This window comes from Microtus pennsylvanicus, chromosome 6 (assembly GCF_037038515.1).
Source record: "Microtus pennsylvanicus isolate mMicPen1 chromosome 6, mMicPen1.hap1, whole genome shotgun sequence".
Taxonomy (NCBI): domain Eukaryota; kingdom Metazoa; phylum Chordata; class Mammalia; order Rodentia; family Cricetidae; genus Microtus; species Microtus pennsylvanicus.
The window spans coordinates 13,743,889-13,768,089 of NC_134584.1; the positions used below are offsets into that span (position 1 = coordinate 13,743,889).

Here is a 24,201-nt window from a genome sequence, read left to right on the forward strand (position 1 = left end):
TGTCCTGCAGCAGTCTCCTGATCAGTGGTTCGGGTACAAAGCCTGTTCAAAGCCTCACATGCTTCCTTCCCTATGGCTCTCCCACAGAGGTCTTGCTTTATTTCTGTGGAAACATTCTGTAGGCCACACCCCATCACATGGTAGCTGTTTATTCAGCCTCAGCACACATACATGCTTGTGTGTGTAGATAGCTACATGCATGTTTGTTGCAACTTCATCATATGTAGACTTAAGTTAACTACCACGGCACCCAAACTGCAGTTACACAAATCATTCTACCAGAATATGGTTTTTATTTTATTTTATTTTATTTTTGAGACAGTGTTTCTCTCTAGTTTTTGGAGCCTGTCCTGGAACTAGCTCTTATAGAACATGCTGGCCTCAAACTCAGACATCATCCAGGCTCTGCCTCCCAAGTGATGGGATTAAAGGTATGTGTCACCACCACCTGGCCCAGAGTATGCTCTTGTGTCTGAATGCATATTGCTTCCCGTTCCTGCAGGAGTTGGAGGCCTGACTACCTGGGACTTTCTGGCTCTCTTTCCTCCTTATGGCTGTCTCCAGCCTCAGCAAGAACCAGCATCTCACATCCCTGTTATTTTGGGTGTTTCAGAAATGCCAGATGAATGGAGTCATGAGTGTTTTTGTGCTCAGCTTTTCTACCTAATTAATCCTGGAGGCACTTGCGCTTTCGTACACACATCAACCCTCTTTCCCCTTCAAGGTAATTGGAGTCCCTGATGATCACATGGTTTCTTAGCTATGTCAGTCACGTTTCATCTCTTGTCCCTGGCTGGTCATTCTTGCCATGTAGCCTCATGCCACCTGTCCAGGTGTCCACACCTGGGACTGGAATGCCTGTATGTTACTCCTTGTGGTGGAGCTGCCGTGCAGGTGCCTCTGTGAGTCTCCGTCTTTCCTCCTAGTACTAGCACCCGACACTTGGCAGAGGTGGTGTTTCCTGCTGCTGACCTTGGTGTTCTCTGGTCTACCTCTACCCCATACGTCCTTTATAACATTCTCTCAGCGTACTCTGGCATCATTTCTCCACCACACAAGAATAGGGGGTGCTTCTCAGTCCCTACAGCTCAGGCTGGGCAACAGCTCCGCTCATGGAAGTGCCTGCTGCTCCAGCATGGGAAGCCCACCTCAGATCCCCAGCGCTCTAGTCAAAAGCCCAAGGCCATGGGCAGAGATAGGCATGGTCGCTGGGGCTAGCTGGCTACCAGCATGGCTCTAGGCTAATGGAGAAACCCTGCTCCAGGTGAGTAAGGTAGACAGTAGTGGAACAGGATGGCCAAAGGCTTCCTGCTTTTGCACACACACAGGGATATGCTTCCCCACACACAATACACACAGAAGAAAAATACACTACAATTCCTACAACAAGGCACCAAGCATGTGTACTCAACATACAGTCAGTCAGGCATGTGTGTCAACATACAGTCAGGCATGTGTGTCAACATACAGTCAGGCATGTGTGTCAACATACAGTCAGGCATGTGTGTCAACATACAGTCAGGTATGTGTGTCAACATACAGTCAGGCATGTGTGTCAACATACAGTCAGGCATGTGTGTCAACATACAGTCAGGCATGTGTGTCAACGTGCAATCAGCTAGCGTGTGTCAGCACACAGTCAGACATGTGTGCACAGCATACAGTTGGTCATTTCTGGGAGAGGAGCTTTCTGTTGGTGGTGGGAGCGGTTCCCTTTTCAGCGTGTTCCTTGTGCCTGAGCTGGAATCACGTGTCATCTGCATAGTGGTTGCCCTCCTGCATTCGCACCTGCGCGTTGCCACTGAGAGCATTCACTTCTGCTCTGAACTCGCAGTAGCAGCGGCTCTAGGGAACTGTGAGTGTGACACTTGAGACTGCGCCACAGTTGGCACAGCTCCACTGGACCAAGCGGTTGTCCCTGTCAGCTGAGAGCCAGCAGACAGGTTTCAGTGCAGCAGCCTCTGCCTACAGAGCCCTGCAGTAAATGAGTACTTCCGCCCCGAGCTGCCTGTCTCTCACACTGGCTTTGCAGGTCAGTGAGGTTACCCCAGTTCATAGCTAGGACTGCAGGTGTGCTATGCCTTCTTGTACCAGGCTCCATATTGACACTGACTACAGCCTGCGCGACCTCCCTGGAGTGCGGAGATTGCTGCTGTGGCTCTCACCAAGCCTCAGGACTCCCTTAGCCACCTAGAGCCCAGTCCTTTTCCAGAACCTTCAGCTCCTCAGAACTTCCCTCCCCAAATGATGAAGAAAGGACCTCTATTCTTGAGGCGAGCTAGTTCAGCTTTCTCCTAGAGGAGTGTAGTGCCCAAGGGTAAAGAGCTGAGGTATAGGGGTTGTTCCTGCTGCCAGAGATGGGACAGGGTCCTCCCACCTCTCCGTCTCAGAGCCTTTCTTCACATTACTTCATTTCGCAAGACAGTCTTTCCCTTCTCGACTTGGTCGGTGGCCATGCCTCTGTCTGGATACATACAGCCCAGTTGTGGGCAGAATCTTCTCCAGAACTTCAACAGAAGCCTGCAAACAAACAGAGCTCCAGGACATCTCAGTGCTAGCCTGAAGGCCCAGCCTTGTTTCTTATGGCCTCTAGGGGGCAATGTGGCCTACACCTGTGTCCTAACAGTTCCATGGTTCTTAAAAAATAGTACCCAGTAGCAGTGAACTTGCAGAGACCACACCCCCTCTGACTGCTGGATAAAAATCCTGGTCACAGTAAACGTGCAGAGAGCCCACCCCCTCTGACTGCTGGATAAAGATGTATCTTTTTACTATAGATTATCAATTTACACAGAAGTGCCTTTTCTTTTCATCCTTGGAAAACTTGGACTTAAGATTTTCACAAACTTCCTAGAGACTAAAATTTCTTTGTTCAGAGGCACTTTAGCTACCTGGTATTACATCATTTTAAAAGCTCAAAAATAGACTTTACTTACCCCAGGCTGCAGTAGGACACGCATCAGTCCATCCTCAGTTGGCATCTCAAAGGACCAGGAAGAATATTTCCTGAAGAATTGTGGGGGGCAAAGACCTTTCAGGCATTTGACATCAGGCTTTTTATATATAGCATGGTCCACTACCTCACTCCCTGTTTCCTTTTCTTCTGCGACATCCCAGGATCACTTCCTGCCGTCCATCCACTGTGCAGCGCTATCTCTGTGACCTCACTGGCAGGGCGGGGGGGGGAGGGGGGGTAGAGCACAGTCGTCCAGGAAGTAGAGGATGTGCCTGTGTGTGTGTGTGTGTGTGTGTGTGTGTGTGTGTGTGTGTGTGTATGTGTGTGTATTAAGCTCTGCCAGGTGGAAAGCCAAAACTTGACCCCTAAATATTCCTGGCACTTCCCCCTAGAATTCAGAGGAAGCAATTTCTATGGGACCCAACAGGTTTTTCTTACAGCCTTTCCTTGTACTATAGTATCGAATGCTATTGTAGGGGTAAAGGGATTTAAATGTTAAGTTTACCAGACCAAGGTACTAATTTTGGACAACTGAGAGAATACATTGAAAAAGATAGTTAAAAAAAATACCTCTCATGGATAGAAAATTTATGAATTTTCTTATGAGGTCTTTCTTAGAGAAAGCCAGCAACAGTGACTAACGTTTACTGACTGTTTTCTCTGTACATGTAGTCTCATCCAGTCTACCACACTGCCCTGTGTAGGTATTCACTTCAGGTCCACTTCTATAGGAGAAACTGGGTCACAGGCCCACATGAGAAAATACGGATGTTTCTGCCCCAGAGTCTCACTGTGTTCTGATCTCAGACAGGCTGCCCTCACAGACTGCAGCAATCAACTGCTGCAGAAACACTGGTTCCTGTCCCTGGGGTCACATGCACATCTGCCTGTGGGCTGCACGTCAGGGCGAATCCAAGCCCTTTATCAATGAATAGATTGTTGAAATCTTTTGTAACTCAGTAGGTACCTTTGGTGGCATTTGTCATGTCCCCACCCACATAGGCACCCCACACCCTCCTCCCACAAGTGGAATTCTAGAGTGAATGGGAGAGAGCTAGCAACCCCTCCGAAGGGTGGACCAGGTCCCCCAGGCTCATACAACGTAGTGCACAGGAAAGATACCGGTGTAAAGGAAAGGGCTTGCCAGCCTGGTGGGCTGGTCCATTCATTTATGCATTAACATTGCTGGGGCAACTTCAGCAGAGCCATGAGCTCAAGTAGAAGACACTGCTGAGATTTTAGGACACGTGAAGTCAGTGATTCTTTCTTCCCCATTGCTTCTCAGCAGAATCAGTGCATATGGAAAGAGACACATCTTTTTAAGTATCCATCTTGGGAGGGCAAGGGCTGTAGTAGCCAAGTGACCAAGTGAGTTTGTCATTGGAAGCAAGTGCGTGAGTTCTGTGTGTGACTAGTCCCCTGCCCTCCTGCCTTGTGGAAGGCAGATTGCTAGCTTAAGAAGTCCCCTGACCTGATCATCACGTGAAGTATTTTGACTCTTGAGTAAAATAGTGCAATCTATTTTCCTAAGCAGTTGGTTATTGGTTGTAGCAGCATATGCTCTGCTTCTTTGAGAAAGTCCTGTCTGTTTCGTTCATTTGAATCCATTTAAATGACACAAACAAGATGAGGAAGTAGCACAGAATTCAGGTGCTAATTCCCACTTGGGAGAAAGCAAGACCTGTTGACACACTGTCTTCCCATAGTAGGATGACCACGCTGTGTGACAGATACTGGCCCTGGGTTCCTGAACTGGGTGTGGTCATCTCAGGAGCACACATCTCCACCCACAGTTGTGGATAATACTGTGACTTCCATGTGCTCCAAGGGACCTAAAGCACTCGTGTCTGAGTGGTGGTTTAGTAATGGAATGGAGACTGCAGCAGGAGGCGTGTCTAAGAATGCCTGTGTGCCCAGCAGAGGTTCCTGTTTGAGAGACTCGGTTGTTTCCTTTCCACTGAACGCCAGATTGAGCCTCTGCAAAAGGGGAGAGTGGCTTCTCTTCCCTTTCCTTTTTCTCCTTTGTGACAGCCTCTTCCGCTTCGCTGCCTGTTTATTTTTGCTCCACGCTGCAGTGACATGTTGCTCTTTTTGTGCATGTGTCCCACTGGCTGCCGGACTCTTGGGGACACTCCTTCCTCTCCTTTCTCCCTTTCCTCCCCCTCCTTCCTTCCTTCCTTCCTTCTCTGCGGGAGCAATCCGCCACGGGCATTGTCCCGATGTGAGCATCCTGGTCCCTACAGCATTCACTCACTGTGCCCTCTCTGGTCTGCAGCTGTGGACATGGCTGGAGGAACTACAGAAGGAGCTGCTGGACGACGTGTACGCCGAGTCGGTGGAGGCCGTCCAGGATCTCATCAAGCGCTTCGGCCAGCAGCAGCAGACCACACTGCAGGTGACAGTCAACGTGATCAAGGAAGGGGAGGACCTCATCCAGCAGCTGAGGTGGGCCTCACCCCTACCCCTCACCCCTACCTCTGCCTGGCCCCACACAGATCCCAAGCTGCACAGTGGGTTTCTGCTTTTATCATTCTTCGAACAAAAAGTTCCAATATGCTCTCTAGAAGGCCAGGGACAGTTTTCTTCTCATCCCACTTTCAACCCCCTCAATTGAAAAACTTAACTGTTCACCTTAACACTGTCTAACAGCCATTAGAATTTAACTTTCGTTACTGTGTTATCATTGCCCCCTTACTGAAATTTCCTTATAAATGGATGCATTTGACGCTCTTAAAATCACATCCTCTAGCCCCAGGGGACCTGCCTGTCTAGAGTGTGGCAGCATGCCCATCTTTCAGCTCAAGGCCAGGTGGCCTGGAAGGTGTCAGGACAGGCCCCCCCTCCCCCCAGTGCTCCACTGGGCAGGAGGCAGGGCCAGTTTGGCTTTGTTTCCTCTGGAGGCAGATTTGAAAATTCCTTTGAGGGACTCTTAAGGGTAGCCCCTGCCCCTAACTCACACGTCACTCAGGACAGTTGGTGGAGTCACTAACTAAACAGCCTTACATGATCGTTAGTAAGGATTTTGAGTACATTAGAAGTTTACCTCTCAGGCAGGAGGATTGCCACTGCAGAACCAGACGCCCACCATTCTTGCTGCTTAGAGCTCGGTGTTCTGTAATAGTGGATGTCTTGAAAGAGGGCCATAAAGAGCACAGCTGTGTCCCTGCAGCCGCAGGCTTAGCAGAGCAGGCTGCTCAGAGGAAGGGGGCTGCTGGTGTTTTGATAGGGGACAGTGCCTTCCCTTCTCTGAGACAAAGTCCGACTTCCTGCCGGCCTTCTTCCCCTGAAGATTTGCGTTGCCGGATCTGGTGTCTAACAATGTGAGACTTTCTCATTCAATTCCTGTTTGTCTCACTGATGTCCCGTCTGCTTCTCCACTCATACAGGGACTCTGCCATCTCCAGTAACAAGACCCCACACAACAGCTCCATCAACCACATTGAGACGGTGCTGCAGCAGCTGGACGAGGCTCAGTCCCAGATGGAGGAGCTCTTCCAGGAGCGCAAGATCAAGCTGGAGCTCTTCCTGCAGCTGCGGATATTCGAGAGGGATGCCATCGATGTGAGTGGTCAGCCCCAGCCTGCAGCCCTGCCCCTGGCTCCTGTCCTGTGTCCCCACTACCTGAGCAGAAGGAAGGTCCCAAAGCACTGAAGCCTCTGGCCTCCGGGAAGGTGGGGGGTGGTCAGCTCGCACTCGGGGTGGGGACTGCACTGGGCTAAAGGAAGATGAGGAGGACGGCACAGGTGGCAGCAGCAGAGTGTGCTCTGAGGTGGAGGGAGTGCCATGCCTCCCCTGGGGCAGGTCAGCCCCAGTCAAACAGTGCAGGACTACACCACACTCCCCTCTCCTAGAGAGAGCGGCCTGTGGAGCCTCCTCTTCCCTCCTGTCCTCCCTTCACACATCCCTCTGTCTTCCATTTTCTCTCTTAGTAAAGGGACTGATTGTAGCCTATGCTTTCTAAGGACTAGAACTCACCTCCCCCCAATGAAAGTGCCTTTGGTTTTCCATAATTTCTAAGCTAGAATGGGTTTTCCTATTTGATATGTGCAGAGAAGAAAGAAATATTTACTTCTTTTACCTTTATTCATTGAGAAGGGGGCAGCTCTGCTCAGCAGAGAACGGTCTCATGCTTGAGGTAGTGGAGCCAAGTCTAAGTGAACGAGACTGAACTGTGAGAGACTGTCAGAAGAACCAAAGCTACTTCATAGCCCATGTGAGCCGTGTCCTGGTGCCTGGCTGCTTACACAGCTGGTGGTCAGAACTGGCACACGCATCCTCTCCAGACCACTCAGGTCTAGCCTGTGACTGCGTCCCTTGTGTTAGCGCTCATTCGTACTGCTTGTGGGGTACTCACCTGCCCCGTCCCTGAGCTGCCTCAGAGGCTTGGGACTGGGTGCAGAGGAGGCCGGAAAGGCCTGCACAGACTGTGTGGGTCTCTCAGCTGCAGGGAGATCCTCTATGGGCTGCTTCCTTTGGCTTGTCCTTCAGCCTCATCTTGTGGGGCATCTCCGAAGGTGGCACAAGGTCTTCCTGCAGGCACCTTCAGCTCGTTGGCTACCTGTCCAAACTCCATAAAAGTAGCTTTGTCTTAGTTAATAACAAGAGCTGCGTCAGACCCCCTCTAATCAGCCTGCTCCCTGCTCTCCATGTTTTGGCCCTCGGATCCTTGTTGAGACACACAGAGAAGGCATGCTAGACTGTCCCCTGCGGGGACCCACTGGCCTTGGCCTGTCTGGGGCTTGGGGTGGCAGCAAACAGGACAGGCCTGCTTTCTTCTGACTCCAAGTGACTTTCTCTTCTGAAACTTAGCAGGCTGTTGAATGTTTTCAGTTGCAAGATAGACCAGTCAGAAGCATAAGTTGAAGACCCTCTTCTAGAGCCTTCTGCTAGTTGAAAGTACTTCCCACTTTATTTGTATTGATATAATTTACCCTTTATCAAAACCTCATCAGGAAGCACAAACGCGTGCTTTCCTTGGGTGGAAACTACAGAACAAGTGTCCTAGGTCACGCTCCTATGCCAGGCAGCAGGTTACAGAAGCCGTCGATTTCATGCACCGCGGCAGCGTGTCCCGCTCTCTGACAACTGTGGGGCAGCTGAGACGCAATGCCGTGGGGTCACCCTGATAGCTGGTCACTTAATCCCCTCTCAGCCTTTGCCATGGTACCTCACCAAGCCTTGATGATAGTGCCTGGGACCGCTATTGTGTCAGAATTGTAAAAAGGAATTTTCTGTTTTCTTCTCCATCTCGTAGGTAGATGTTTTTATACATGTTTCACCTCAGAGTACTGAGATAGTTGCTTTCTCCTTCCAGAGGCTGCTGATGTGATTAGTGGCAGAACACCTGCCTACTGTACACCAGGCCTTGGGGCCTTTTCCCAATAACAGTTATCTAGTGAGGGTAGGAGCCTCTTCCAACTCTGTGTCCATTTGTTTCTTTAAAAGTTTTTGAACTGGTTTTATTGAAGCCCGATCTCTATCCCACAAAACCAAACACGTGTGGCTTCCGTGCCCTCTTTAGACCGTTGGCTCAGACACAGTGAGATGTGGTGGCATGTGTTGTAAGCCCTGATTTGCATAGATGCTCCTCTCTCTCAGATCATCTCCGACCTCGAGTCGTGGAATGACGAGCTTTCCCAGCAAATGAATGACTTTGATACAGAGGACCTGACCATTGCCGAGCAGCGCCTGCAGCACCACGCAGACAAAGCCCTGACAATGAACAATTTGACTTTCGACGTCATCCACCAAGGACAGGATCTTCTGCAGTATGTCAATGAAGTCCAGGCCTCTGGTAAGAAAGGTCCTCCATCCTGTGCCCGCTGTGGGTTCTTCCCAGCACCACAGCACTCGGATGACTGAATGCTGAACCATCACCTGCCAAGACCAGTTCTTTTAAAGGAAGTGTTTGCATTTAATTTCACACAGTACAGTCACATTTAGCTTTATGCTTAGGAAACTTACCCTTAAGTGTTTCAAGAATTGTTTCAAGTAATAAGAACCTTAATGGTGCAAAGTGGTTGGCTGTCTCTGGGAGTGCAATGGAAAACCCAAGGCGGTGTTTGCACATTCCCTATTTTTAGCTTCTGTGTCCAGCAGAGGTCACTGCAGCCCCAGTATGTGACTGTCGCACGGGGAGCTTACACTGCATGCATTGCTCGCTTTACACATAGCCACTTAAATACTTCCTGAAGTGCACCACCCACTCCTGTCAGCTGCTACTCCGTCACTGAGTCCCGTAGGAGGTGCAGTTGGTTGGCTCACCTATGCGCCTCCTCACACCCTAGTGCGCTGGATGTCTGTATAAATGCATCACTGCTGCCCCAGGCCTCTCTGAACATGCTGGCTAGTACAGTTGGTGCCCAGTGGACAAGCAGTTCCCACACCACATGGGTAGTGCCCTGCTAGGTGAGAGGAGAAGGTGGCAGGTGTGAGCTGGCTTCTAGGGTCTCCCACCACTGTTCACAGGTGTGGAGCTGCTTTGTGACAGAGATGTGGACATGGCCACCCGGGTCCAGGACCTCCTGGAATTTCTTCATGAAAAGCAACAGGAGTTGGATCTAGCCGCCGAACAACACCGGAAACATTTGGAGCAGTGTGTGCAACTGCGCCACCTGCAGGCAGAAGTGAAGCAGGTGCGTGACACTGAGGCATGATGGGAATTCTGGCATGTCAGCTTCAGAAAGGATTTCCCATGATCTCTATGTAGTTGTCCTGATATGTAAAGTTAGACATACCCCAAGACAGCATCTTATGATAAAAGTGGAATCCATAGCCTATCCGGATGGCTTGCCGAATAGTGGAAGAGCGCCCAACTCAGTAGCCACAGGCCCTGAGGAGGTCATCCTTGCATTTGTTTTGCTATCTGGTGGTCTCTTGCTTAAAGCACATTACTCCCTAGGCTAAGGAAATGCAGTATTTCTTCACTAAGCTTTTGTTAAAGCCATGGACTGTAAAGTTGGGGGGGGGTCTCTTGATTTATCTGCATATTAAGTATAATACCACATGGTGTTGAGGCTAAAGCAAGGACAGATTAAACACCAGCAGGGATCATATGTAGATATTGCACTTGAACCCATGGTGAGGGATACATTGGAGTTCTCCAGTGAAGGGGCTTGATGGAGAAGTGGGGCTGTTATATTCTGTCCGTGCCATAGAACACCCTTGTTGACCTTGTTGAAGGAAGTGCTGGAGCCTCAGACACAGCCTGGTGTGGTGCGTATGTGGGTCATATTCACAGGAAAGCGCATGCTCCTGCACCAGGTGTGATCAGGGGACGCCTGTTGTCGCTAATGCCATCAGTATAAACAGTAGAAGGAAATGAAGCATTGTAACCTGCAAATGTTTCTTTTTGCCTCAAGAAAAACCACTTGTTCAAGAGATGAAGTAATTATGCCCTTTGCAGACTGCCTTTGCTTAGACCGTGGAGGTGGCTTCAAAAGGCCGTTTTACCCACACAATGAGTCTGCAGTGTTGTTGACCTGTTCAGTGTCCCATGTGCTATAACGGGCTCAGATTTTGCTGATGTGTAGTGTCTTAGTTAGGATTATCATTGCTGTGATGAAACACCATGACCAAAAGCAGCTTGGGGAGGACAGGGTTTATTTCAGCCACAGTTATATATAACAGTTCATCATCAAAAGCAGTGAGGGCAGGAACCTGGAGGCAAGAGCTGATACAGAGACCATGGAGGGGTGCTGCTTACTGGCTTGCTCCTCATGACTTACTCAACCTGATTTCTTATAGAACCCAGGACCAGCACCACAAGGATGGCACCACCTATAATGGGCTGGGGACTGGGCCCTCTCCCATCAATCACTAATTTAGAAAATGCTTTACAAGCTTGCCTGTGCTCCTATAGACTTTAATTGAGGGTCCATCATCTCTGGTGACTCTAGCTTGTGGCAGTTGACATAAAACTATGTAGCACAGGGAGCCAGATAACAGTCGCACCTCCAGTCATTACCTCAGTGTTCACAGGCATCAGGAACCTGAAGGCAAGAGCAGCACAAGTGTCAGAAGAAGCAGTTTTCAGAACTGACCCAGAAACTTCTGTTCCAATTCACAGGCCAGACTGGGTGTCTTAAATGCTCTCACCAAAAGCTGGGAATTGTTTTCATTTTAAGCGTATTACAAAAGGAAAATGTTATGCATGTACCTTGGGGTCTCAGCCACAATCCAGAATGAGCTTCCACAGTGATGGTGTCCTCTCCTGTCCAAATTGATTTCTTCCGTATGTGAACTTGAGAGTCTCATGGTTTGGCACCTTGGCTGTTATATCATTTAACACCGGCATAGCACAGGAAGGCAGTGAAGCAAACGGACTGCCCTTACTAAGCAGGTGACCAGTCTTGCTGTGGATTAGCAGTAAGAGTCTGAACAGGAAGTAGCAGGGCTCCCTCAAAGGATGCAGAAATCTTAGAATGTGGAGCCTGACCTGTTCTGGTCTGTGTTTGCACAGCCTGCGGAACTCCGCTGCCTTCTCAAACAGCAGACTCGCAGTACTTTCAAGGCAGTGCTTGTGATGAGAGCCCTTCAGGGACTGTGGGCTGTGTCAGGGATAGTCAGGGAGTCAGTGCTGCCCACTATGAGTGTCCACCTTCCTCATGCCACAACCCTTTAATACAGTACCTCATGTTGAGGGTGCCCCCAAACATAAATTTATTTTTATTGCACTTCATAACTGAAATGTTGCTACTATTATGAGTTATAATGTAAATATCCCATGGTCTTAGGTGACCCTCATGAATAGGTCGTGACCCAAAGGTTGAGAGCCACTGCTCTATACCACTTTGCTGACCCATCCCCCATCCCAGGTGGTTTGCAGGATGCACTGGACGTTCCTCTGCTTACAGTTACCCTGTGTCCTGTTTCAGGTGCTGGGCTGGATCCGAAATGGAGAGTCCATGTTAAATGCTGGCCTCATTACCGCCAGCTCACTGCAGGAAGCTGAGCAGCTACAGAGAGAACACGAGCAGTTCCAGCATGCAATTGAGGTAAGGCAGTGCCTGAGGGTGGACCTTCCAGCGTAGAGACCAGCCTGATAATTCTTGGTGTGGCACCAACCACAGGAGCCAGCTGTGGCTTGATTGGAAAAGGAAAGACAGTGCTCATCAGTTCCCCATTGATTGTGGAGAAGGAAGCAGCCCACAACTGCAGTGAAGTGAGGACATCTTGAAGCAAGTATCCAGTGTCCAGGGCCCCCTTCTGTCCCGTTTCCATGAAAGGGTCTTACTTAGCAGGATGCATGATCTCTGATTAGAAGTATCTTAAATCTGGGAGCTCAAATTGGAACCTGAGCTTGCTGATCTTACAGGCACAGTGTTATATGTAACCAGTTTGGACAAAGTAGAGCGCTAGGGATGTGAAGGGTCTCTTGCCATGACCAGACAGTAGTCATTCTGATGACAAACCTCTCCAAACTTGCTTAGGCAACAGGATTCACCTTTATAGATTGAAGGGCAATACTATACCAGACAGCAGCCAGAAGCGTGTCCAGTCTGGACAACTCACCCTTGCTGTTAGTATTGCGCTAATTGCTTTAGAATGGGTTACTTAAGGGGTGGGTAATAGTTGTGATGAGTGATCTCAAAGTATAGGCAGGGCTTCAAAAGGGGGTGTTTGAGGATAGAAACCTTGATGTTACTGGAGAAAAAGCCAGAGAAGCAGCTCTGTTTTATTCCCGAGGTCAGTATAGTGTCAGGTACTCACGCCAGTGGCAGCCTCTTCCAGACAGCCTTGCGAACCTGCATAGCTGCAATGCCCAGGGCTTTTGGTCATCAAGGTCAAGTCAGTCACTTGGGAATCTATAGTCAGTGTTTACAGGATCATTCCCGCTGTGTCAGGAGAAATGAATGATTGTTTTTCCAAGGTGCTTGAGTGCCCTTGCTGCTGGTGCCTCAAGTTCTAGATCTTTCCTGCAGAGCCCTTGGCATTCAGCATCAGGTTTCATTTACCATGTGATTTTCTTTGTGTGTGGCTTGAAACATTCTCAGCCTCTTTTCTCTCTCTTCTCTCTCTCTCATCTATTAAAAAATCGCCAGTTCTTCAAAACTCCTTTCACTGGAGTCTAGAGCCCCAGTGGGAAATGAAATGAAAAGGCAGTCACTGTAGCCTTTTCTTCCCACTTGTTGTTTGCCTGCAGTGGCTGTCACAGAAAGTCGGTAGGGATGATAGACTTGGCAGAGTGGAACGGAGCTTTAGAATATCAGTTGCTAAGAGTTGTTCCTGTTGCTTCTCAAATGGAAAACCCCACAGCTGAGTGCCATTCTGAGAAGTCTTAATGCATTTCATCCTTCGTTAGATAAATTAAATATCAGCTTGGTTGCTGCCAGGCCTAGAACTACCCTCCATATTGGCAAAGCATCCTAGTGAGTAGTAAGTAGCTAGGCTTGATTCTCTTAGCCATGACGAGCATTCCGGTTCCTGCCTCTGTGTGTGAGGCCCTGCTGAATGAGCCTTCCCGTCTTTCCTGTGTCTAGAAAACACACCAGAGTGCCCTGCAGGTCCAGCAGAAGGCCGAGGCCATGCTGCAGGCCAACCACTATGACATGGACATGATCCGCGACTGTGCAGAGAAGGTGGCCTCACACTGGCAGCAGCTCATGCTCAAGATGGAAGACCGCCTCAAGCTCGTCAATGCCTCGGTCGCCTTCTACAAGACTTCAGAGCAGGTGGGCAGAGAGGGCCTGCTCCTAGGCTCCTGGTGACTGACTGTTCTGCTATTAGGGACAGCTCCACCCCCACTGACATATAACAGTAGTGAACACTCAGGTCCAGGTGAAACAGAAGGCATGCTCTGCAGTGAGTTCCCTTGCTCCGTCAGCTGTCGAGAATAGCGAGTGACAGCAGCTGAGAGAACACAGCCTTTCTCTCGTGTGGGAAAACATCGGGGCAGTAGGAAACTCAGTTCTGGCTCTGCTTCTATTCTAAATCCCTCCCTGCCAGCCTCAAGTCAGGCAAAGCCCGTGGTGGCCTGTAGCCGGTTAGACAGCAGGTGCTAGGTGATTCCTGAGCCTGGATCTTTGTCCCGCAGGTCTGCAGTGTCCTGGAGAGCCTGGAGCAGGAGTACAAAAGAGAAGAGGACTGGTGCGGTGGGGCCGACAAGCTGGGACCCAATTCTGAAACTGACCACGTCACGCCCATGATTAGCAAACACCTCGAACAAAAGGAGGCCTTCCTGAAGGTATAGGGCTGGTTCACACGGCTTGATTGAGGGCCACAGGGTCTCCTGACTGTCATTTAGAAGTGATTCTAGGTTGTGGGTGCAGACCTAGATGTATAGTTTGAACTTTCAGAGGAGGCCCGCACACACGGCCCTGACTCTTGCCTCGTGTGGAAAGTGACTGGGCTGATAACAGTCTGATCACTTCCCTGAAACTCACTGTCTTACCAGTTTCATGGAGAATGAACTAGAAGTCTGCAAATAACATTTGGCTAGAGGTTACTGTGCTGTGTAACGGTATTACAGTGATGAAATTTCTCTGAGGCAAAGTTACGACTAACAGGAAGGAAGCCCCATGAATTTTGCAGACAGGAAGTGATTGGCTGGTTGATATGGTGAAGCACAATACCTATAGCTTGGACATTCAGCCTCTTTAGGCCTACAGATGACATCTTGGAAGATGGAGAGACAACAGGTAGGGTGGACACCAGCGCCTGTGGCTGAGAGTGGGTGCTAGCATCAGGAAGCAGCCTCTTAGTCCTGTTCACACAGGCTGTCTTCTTCCGAGAAAGTTAAATGCTGGCTCTCAGGAGTGCTTCATCACGTTTTTATGTACATCGTTTTGGCTCACACAGAAGTCAGAACTGTGCCTTGAGACAATTACATTTTTTAAAGTGGTCAAATGTTCAGAAACACTGGCCACGGGGATGCGTCCACACTGGACTTTTAAACAAGCCCTGAGCATCTCTAACTCCTGGCAGCTGGGCCCATCAGAGACGTGGCTGTTTGCTCATCTTCCTCACTTTACACAGGGTGGCTTCTCTCACGGCTTCAGGATTCTGCCTCCCATTGATCTGTTCCGGGTCTGAAGGTCATCTACCAACAGGATTGTTTAGTCTGGAAAACTGCATTGTGACTCTTTGCGTTAGGGACCTTAGAGAGAGCACAGGGATCCTGGTGTTGAGTAAGTTGGGATGGGACCACCATTGTAGTTCCATACACTAATTGTAACTGTGTCAAACAAGAGCGTGGATCTACTCCCTGCTGGCCTCTGTTGTTGGTTTACTATACCAACCGCCGTGAGGTGCTTTAGTTGGGAGATTTGCCTCTCTTGCTCCAGAATGTGCATAATAGGAATCGAATACCACTTAGTTAACATATTTTCACAAAAATTACACAGGAAAAGCCGTGTGGGTGAGGACATAGAAGGGACCTGTGCGTCTGTGGGTGTTCCTGCCCCTCCGTCCTCACACTGAGGATCTACTGTACATTGATGACATCACCCAGGGGTTGCCTAGCACATCAGCAGTTCCCAGTCACGTGCCACCACAGCAATGCAAAATAACTAACCTCCCCAGGATTTGAGGATTTCACACTAAGAACTGAGGGATGAGTTTGGCCATTTGGGTTCCATTACATATTGTGTGACAGTCTCATCTGTGAGGAGGGGCAGAGAGCCTGGAAGTGTTTACTGTCGGTCTGGCCTTTACAGAAATCTAGGCCCAGTGTAGCTGGACCCTGTGCTACCAGCTTCCCATTAGTCTGCATGGTGGACTGGAGCTTCAGGAACCTCAGGGCTTGACTGGAAAAGGAAGGGTTCCACTTCCTCTTTGACAGTAGGTCAGTGGCTGCCTTCGGTGTCTTGCCACACAGCCTGTGCACTGAGCAGTCCTAACATGATCTGACCTTGCAAAGTGAAGGAGTCTGTTTCTTTTTAATTTTAAATAGAATTTAATCTCTGCATTTTATAAACATAAGTTGGCCAAATGGCTGTTAAGTAAAAGACTTCTGATAAAGCTTTATGAGATTGGCGTTTCCAGATTCTCAGAAATACAAATCTGCATGAATCACATCACCTATACATTGTCCCCCAGTTACATATCTGCTTTAGTCACATGACCGCTACCTTGTCCTCCATTGTTTCTTAGGCTTGCACACTGGCCCGAAGGAATGCAGACGTCTTCCTGAAATACCTGCACAGGAACAGCGTGAGCATGCCAGGAATGGTGACGCACATCAAAGCCCCAGAGCAGCAAGTAAAAAGTGAGCATGCTGCCATTCCGCTTCCCTGTTGTTTGTCCTAAGTGTCAGGTCATGCTAATGACAGCCTCATTAGCTGGCAGTTCAGTAACGGACGCGAAGAAATGCGTAGCCCAGTAATATACTGAGTGAGCTACGTACAAAACAGAAAACATTGTGTCAGGCGGATAGTTACTGTCCGTGCCTGTTAATGTATGTGAATGGACATATGTCAGAAATGAAGATGGCAGTTATTTAAATGCAGAGTCGTTTTAAAAGCTAACTCAGAATCATGGACCAGTATTGTGGCTACAAAGTGCTTTCAGTGATGTATAGCTAAGACATGGTTAACGATAAAAGCAAAGTGCAAAGTGTTATATAGTTTGTACCACTTGAGTATAATACAATTTTTTAAATTAATTTACATGTAGATGGAAAGAAAAAGGTCTGGGGAAATTTATACCCAAGTTTAATTAGTGGGGTTGGTATATATAGAACGTGAGATAGATGAGGTATACAGAGTAAGTAGCTGCTGTAACCACTTTCACCCAGCTTGAACCTGAGCTTTATCTGCAAGCGTTGTGACATGGACACTTGTGTCTTGGAGTAATGGAGACTGTGGACTGCTGGAAATACTTTGTTTCTCCTGCAGTATAACTGGTGACAAAAGGTTTGTGCATCTCTTAGAATGAGGGCAGGAAGATGCGACTACCTGGGACTTGCAGGCAGGCTGCCAGTATAACCCTGTGAGATCAATCCAGGGAGTCAGACGAACGGTCTCATAGTCTCTCAGGAACTAGAGCCACCCCCAGACCCCCGAAGGCAGTTAACACTGTGCTTAGCTGCTTCTTGAACAACTTAGTACTACTCAGAGCCGGAAACGCAAGCAGAGGGATTTCTTGATGCACCAATTGCCATTCGCATGCAGCGCTTGGGTGGAAGTGGTAGCTTAATACTCTGATGGATTTAAACATTTCAAAATAGCTGGGTGTACTGGACCACGTCTTTAACCCCAGCATTCACAGAAGCAGGCGGATCTCTGAGTTGGAGGGTAGCCTGGTTTCTAGAGTGAGATAACCTTATCTCAGATTTGCTCTGCTTTCAATAACTGGAAATATGGCCCCGGGGACTCTGCACCGTTGCTGAGCTGTTTATTGGCACTGAGAGATCTGGAAGAGAGGCAGACGTTGTCTTCATTAATTAACATGAGCTCATGGGCCCCAGTGGATGACTGAACCCATGGTCACATGATGGCCCCAGTTGAACTCAGCAAGTCACCAAATAAAATCTGAACTGACTTTGCTAACCTGGCTGAGGTTTTCCGTGCAGCAGAGCAGTGTGGCCGCTGAGCTGATGCACAGATGAGACTCTTGTGCTTTCTCATAAAGCACACAGCCTGCTGCTTTTAAGACTTCCTAATGTGACAAATTATATTACAAGTATCAATGGTTTGACATGGATTTCTGTCTTGACATTTCTTTTCCGAAGCTTTTTCTTTGTTTTACTAACTTCTAGAACGAATTTACTATAAAAAAGAAAACTTAAAGGTATTGTCTTAGTCGGGGTTTTATTGCTGTGAAGAGACACATTGACCACGGCAGGTCTTCTAAAGGAAAACATTTGATTGAGCCTGGCTTACATTGTCTTCATGGCGGGAAGCACGGCAGCATGTATACAGGCAGGCATGGTGCTGGAGAAGGATCTTAGAGTCCTCCATTCGGATCATCAGGCAGCAAGAAGAGTGTGCCACTGCGTCTGGCTCGAGCTTCTGAAACCTCAAGCCCACCCGCAGTGACATACTTCCTCCAACAAGGCCACATGTCCTAATCCCTTCAAATGCCCTCCTCAGCACCAAATAAACAGAAGTCAAAAGTGAAAAGTGGACCACGAGGATGTAGAGGATGTAGGTCCGTTGACAGTGTGCTTGCCTGGCATCTGGGCAGTGCTGGGTTCAGGCCCTAGTGCCGCATGAACCAGGCATGATGGTGTGCTGCCGTGATTCCAGCCCTAAGGAGGTGGCAGCAGAGGTCAGAAATTAGAATAGGTTGTCCGAGCTGTCTATGGAGTTTCAGAGATATCTGTTTAGCAAATTAGGTCTGTGACTTATATGTCCCAGTAGCTTTTCCTGATTTTTTATGTGCCCAATGTTTTGACAGTAGCTATTGTTCATCAGTTTTAGTTTCTATATAAGGTATTTTTGCCTTCACTGCTTCCTGATCCTCTGCTTCTCTAATTCCCTCCTTCCCCTCCTAAGGCTTTATGATTAACAAGTATAAGGAAACAACAAATTATTTTTAATTATTTTAGCTCTATTGCACTGTTATTTTAAGACAGACTCTCATATGTATCTCACAGTGGCTTCAGACTCAAGGGTGAGAGAATAAGGAGTCTGCTCCAGGTGCCGACTGAGGTCTTAGACAGGAGCAGCATCTTTCTTAGCCTGTCTTGCTGTGAAATAAGCAGAGACATCTAAGTGAAAACAAGAGATTCTAGTGTTTCAGTGGAGAACAAGCACCAACATCTTTTCCTTTTTCATCTCAGATATCTTGAATGAACTCTTCCAGCGGGAAAACAGGGTATTACATTATTGGACCATGAGAAAAAGGCGGCTGGACCAGTGCCAGCAGTATGTGGTCTTTGAAAGGAGCGCCAAACAGGTCAGTGCATACCGGGCTCCCCACGCCCTCCTCCCATGCTCACACAGGGTGAGTGCTCAGCAGTTAGTGTTCCTCCCATCCTCACACAGGGTGAGTGCTCAGCAGTTAGTGCTCCACCCATCCTCACACAGGGTGAGTGCTCAGCAGTAGTGCTCCACCCATCCTCACACAGGGTGAGTGCTCAGCAGTAGTGCTCCACCCATCCTCACACAGGGTGAGTGCTCAGCAGTAGTGCTCCACCCATCCTCACACAGGGTGAGTGCTCAGCAGTAGTGCTCCACCCATCCTCACACAGGGTGAGTGCTCAGCAGTAGTGCTCCACCCATCCTCACACAGGGTGAGTGCTCAGCAGTAGTGCTCCACCCATCCTCACACAGGGTGAGTGCTCAGCAGTAGTGCTCCACCCATGCTCACACAGGGTGAGTGCTCAGCAGTAGTGCTCCACCCATCCTCACACAGGGTGAGTGCTCAGCAGTAGTGCTCCACCCATCCTCACACAGGGTGAGTGCTCAGCAGTAGTGCTCCACCCATCCTCACACAGGGTGAGTGCTCAGCAGTAGTGCTCCACCCATCCTCACACAGGGTGAGTGCTCAGCAGTAGTGCTCCACCCATCCTCACACAGGGTGAGTGCTCAGCAGTAGTGCTCCACCCATCCTCACACAGGGTGAGTGCTCAGCAGTAGTGTTCCACCCATCCTCACACAGGGTGAGTGCTCAGCAGTAGTGCTCCTCCCATCCTCACACAGGGTGAGTGCTCAGCAGTAGTGCTCCACCCATCCTCACACAGGGTGAGTGCTCAGCAGTAGTGCTCCACCCATGCTCACACCTCCTTTCCTAGATGGACAGATTTTTATTATAAAAGCCCTCTTTAACGCACCACATTCTGATGGCAGAAACAATCATGTCCTTTAAGTTTGTAACAAAAATAAAGCCCCAAAGCCTGTGAAAGTGTGACGCCCTGTTTGTTTCATGCTGTACAAGTGTGCCATTTGGTTTTCCCGACCTGCCTTCACCTCACACCTAGAGCTGCCAGGTACAAGTCATTGATGTAATTATTGTTTCCAAAGCTTTGTCGAGTCCTGGGTAAGTGCGTATAGAAACTCAGCAGGTGCTTTCTCTCTTACACTGCTGTGTTTATATATTAAGGAAAAAGTGAATTTTCAGGTAAATTGAGCTAAAACTACATGAGAAACATGACAGAATTTCTAATAATTCAAGATAATCAAAAAGGGTTTTTGAGTTTGGCTGCAGCAGAGACATGAAAGGGTCCATTATATCCTGAGGGCACTGTGGGATAAAGTGCTTATGGGGAGACTGGCTTCAGACTGACTGAACTTCATTTTAAAGTAATCTATTTACTTATGTCTTGAGCAGCAAAATTCATCTCAGTTCTCTTGGCTTTAGTACAGGCAGAGAAATGCAGGATTAATTTCATTCCCTCAAAACGTGAGTGTGCCTAGGCTTGGGGTAGATATCCTCTGTGTGAAGTGATTGCCACCCAGGGCTGCTCCTGTGGGCAGTCAGTGTTGACCTCTGTCCTGAGAGTCCAGTGTGGGCTCTTTGTGAAACCACACACAGCACCACACGCCTGACCCCAAACATTCAGTCAGGCCTTGCCAGCCAGGGAGAAATGAAATTTCAGTTTAGGTTTCTCACATAGCATATAGATTTTGTTCCAGGCTGATTTGTTAGTTTCAAAGGGCAGCCATCTTGTGAACGTCTCAACTACCTACAGATTCTGGAGCTTGGATCTGGTTCTCTGTTGACCTCTTTTCTCATCTGTGATCAAATCCGCACAGTGGTGAGCTGTGGTGTCTCATGACACACTCCACTGCATGGTGCTTCGTGTTATGGAGGTGGCTCTGGTTCCTAACGAGGCGGTGTTACACATCCTTTCACACGGTTAGGTTGAGTTCAGCTGCGGGGAGCACAGCTTCATGTCCTTCTGGCATTGCTGATGGGGACCTGCCAGGTTGTTGTCCTGAGCTCTGCTCCACACAGACCCATGGCATCTGGTAGACATCCCCGGCTCACGGCAGACCATGCTCCCTCAGATTTTGTGGTTTTCAGTGTCGCACGCTAAGATTTCTTCTAAGTGGATGGCAGTGTGGAAAGGGGCATGGTTTCCATGGTACCACCTCTGGGCTTGTCATTCCCCTGGCCCTTCCTGCTTCCACCTCCCAGGGCTTCCTCTCTTATCTCCACCACTGAAGCTGCCTGGGATGGAGTTCACGCTGTTCTGCTGTTCTTGATACTTCCTCTCCTCTTATCTGTCCCTGGGTGTCTCCCAGCCCTGACCTCTATTTTCGGCTCCCAGATGTATAAATTTCTGGTACTCCTCAGCGTGTCTCCACTTTGGCCTCACCAGAAGCTAAGCTGCTCTCCTGAGTCCCTGTGCCCGGGCCTCACTCTCTTGGTATTCAGTGAGGAGTGACAGGTGTGTCTTCGATCCCTGCCTTTCCTTTGTTCTCCTTGCCCCCCCTTTGTTTCTTAGTTGGGAGTGCTGACCTCCTGTGTGCACCACTCTACCCTCCCCATCCCAACAGAGCCTCTGCCATTTCCACTCAGTCTCCATTTCATCCTTCTCTGTACAGTGCCCATAATCGTGACTACAAAGAACTTCAAGCTCTGCCCGCACCTCTGTGGGCTCACTTGCTCTCCACAGCCTCTGCTCTGGCCTCTTCTGCTTTCTCTCCTGTGGCAGGCCGAGCTGGCCTCTGATCACACATGTCATCCTCGGGCTGCTCCTTAGCCTGCAAGTCCCACAGGAGACCCCGCCTCTCATGGCCCCCTCCTGATACGGTCCTCCTTTTCTCATCTTGATTGCAATCTGACTCACTTTTCGTCTGTCTCCTTTGCACTTTGCAAGGTGGGGGGCAGGCATCTGGCTCCCTAGTTTCTCATGGAATCTGGCTGCAGCCTGGGGTTCTGGCCACTCTTATTCCTGAGGTCATCTGCCTCTACAGTGTGTACTTGGAAACGCTTTTCAATGGAGCCTTCATTTTTGCCAGTGTTAACATTGTTTCCAAGATAGACTGACCGTCTTTAAGCACAAAGAAGAAAATGTCCAGCTGATAGCTGAACTGCCCCATGGCTTGATTTCCTACAAAAATTGCACAGTGGGACTGGGGGCAGTGGCATAGGAGGTAAAGTTCTTAGGACTAAATTTGAACCCCAGAACCGACATTTAAAAAAAAAGTTGAGCAAAAAACAAAACAAAGTCATGCTATGGAGGTATACACTTAACATCACAGTGCTGAGGGGGGCAGAGATAGGCATAGCCTATTTGATTAGTCCCAAGCCAATGGGAGAAACTCCCTAAAATGAGAGTGGCTGGCTCCTGAGTGGTGACATCATAAATTAACCTCTGACCTTCACATCTGCACATGCAGTGTGCACTGCCAACAATGCAGTGACGTATCTGAAAGAGAAGCTAAGTGGGTGTTCCAGCAGCAACATGTTAGCACAGATGGCTTCAGGACTCTGGGACACAGAGACGTTCCTGCTTTTTAAAATGCTCGTTTTCCTTAGCTTGGCCTGTTCGGACTTGTTTAAATAGTCCTATTCCATTTTAAGCACTGACACCTTTCCTCAAGCATTGTCATTAGACTGGGAAGGCGATGTCCTGGCTTCTCCTGAGCGGAAGATTATGCATACTGTGGGATGGGTCCTCTCCACCCCCAAGCACGTGTGAAGTGTAGGCATCAGTCCAGGTGGTTCCAGGGACATAGTAGTCTAGGAAGGAAACCGAAGGCTAGAAAGGCACACCTCTTTTGACTTGAAACACTGTAGCATTAGAAAGCTATGGCTTTCTCTGTCCTTCTCCCAGCCCACCTCTGTGTTCTTGAAAAGAGACATTGAGTAGAGGTTCTCTGACTGTCCTGTTAGGATCATGGTCATAAGAACTCTTTGAACCATTGTCATGTTGGTGACAGAATCCTTTTGCCCTGCCCTGCTCTTTAACCCTGGAGCCGTGATGCTCCTATCAGCCATGTATCTGTATGAGGGGTTGTTAATGCGTGCGACCTTGGCCTACACGACAAGGCATGCAATGATGTCTGCTTCCCCTAAACGTGTTTGCATTGCTCTCCTGTAGGCGTTAGAGTGGATCCATGACAACGGGGAGTTCTACCTTTCCACACACACCTCTACAGGGTCCAGCATCCAGCACACCCAGGAGCTGCTGAAAGAACATGAGGAGTTTCAGATAACGGCCAAGGTAAACCTGCAGGAATGGGTTTCTGGTCCACGAGTCTTCTCGGCTCTCCCACTACAACCCAGAACATCCACTTCAGGGAAGGGTACTTGTCAGAGGCAGTGTTGAGAGAGGCCTGTGACGCTGGAGAAATGGCTGCCCAGTGAGGTGCCATAGGCTGAGCTGATGTGATGTTCTTCCCCGGTGGGAGCCTTTAATGGTCTCACTTTGTTTACCTGTGATGTGTTCACCTGATTTCTGCAACAACCTCCATGTCTTCTAGCTTTTGCTTTGTTTCTTGTGTTATTTCTTGGCTGTCTTCCTCTTGTTTGCTTTTTGAGTTATTTTATCAAGTGTTGCTGTTTTTCTGAAACACCAGGAGGTGTGTGATCTGATTCTGTATTCTGTGCCTTGCCCTTCCTTATCACCAGTTCCTGGAAAGCGCCACAGTGGCACCACTCAGCGCAGTCTGTTCCCAACACCGTCTGTGGCTACAGCTGGCAAAGCTGATGTCACAGTCTCAGTTACTGATGTTCACCTGTTTGTGACACTAGAGGCATTGCCACTTTTCTCTTTAAAAGAGAATTGGATGCCTATTTCAGATGGATTGTATCTTGGTGTCACCTGGACTATAAGTAAACAGACACATTGACACAGATTGTTCCCGAAAGCGTGCTTCTCAGGGGCTGGTTCTGGTCTTTATCTCAGGGTGTTTTGAATTGCCTAGAATTAGTTCCCTTCTCTATGATTTTGCTGCTTTTTTGTCCTCAGAGTTTGTTTGTAAATACCATTTATTTGTGTTGAGCTATACATGCTACAGCATACATGGAGGGGTTGAGGCTGGCTGGTGGGAGTTGGTTCTCCTTTGACCATGTGATCCTGGGGACCGCACTAAGATTTCCAGCTTAACAGCAAGTCTCATTCAGTGACCCCCTAGCTTGATATTCAGTAAATGGTTGGTTTTATTTTGTGTGGATGTGTGCACACACGCTGAAAGATTTTTTAAAAATACATTTTAACAGTATGTTTGAGTTTTTAGAAGATGCTGAGAGTTATTTCAGATTTAAGAGTGAAAAATAATTGACCAACCTGAATAACATATTTTTTTTACAAAAAGATATAAGTATTCCTGTAAAGAAACAGGAATAATTGATTATCTTTAAAGAGAGAGAGAGAGAGAGAGAGAGAGAGAGAGAGAGAGAGAGAGAGA

General features: G+C 48.6%; 1 protein-coding gene across 5 annotated transcripts in view; it reads left to right on the forward strand.

Moving 5' to 3' along the window:
• The window catches only part of Trio (trio Rho guanine nucleotide exchange factor), a 289,908-nt gene that overhangs the window by 161,716 nt on the left and 103,991 nt on the right, over nt 1-24,201 (forward strand). For all 5 annotated transcript variants that reach the window (XM_075975805.1, XM_075975801.1, XM_075975802.1 and 2 more), the window contains exons 12-21: nt 5,232-5,401; nt 6,343-6,517; nt 8,555-8,750; nt 9,425-9,591; nt 11,833-11,952; nt 13,438-13,629; nt 13,992-14,141; nt 16,049-16,163; nt 18,681-18,796; nt 22,893-23,015. In XM_075975805.1, the coding sequence (XP_075831920.1) occupies nt 5,232-5,401; nt 6,343-6,517; nt 8,555-8,750; nt 9,425-9,591; nt 11,833-11,952; nt 13,438-13,629; nt 13,992-14,141; nt 16,049-16,163; nt 18,681-18,796; nt 22,893-23,015 (1,524 nt within the window). The remainder of the gene's footprint in view (nt 1-5,231; nt 5,402-6,342; nt 6,518-8,554; nt 8,751-9,424; nt 9,592-11,832; nt 11,953-13,437; nt 13,630-13,991; nt 14,142-16,048; nt 16,164-18,680; nt 18,797-22,892; nt 23,016-24,201) is intronic.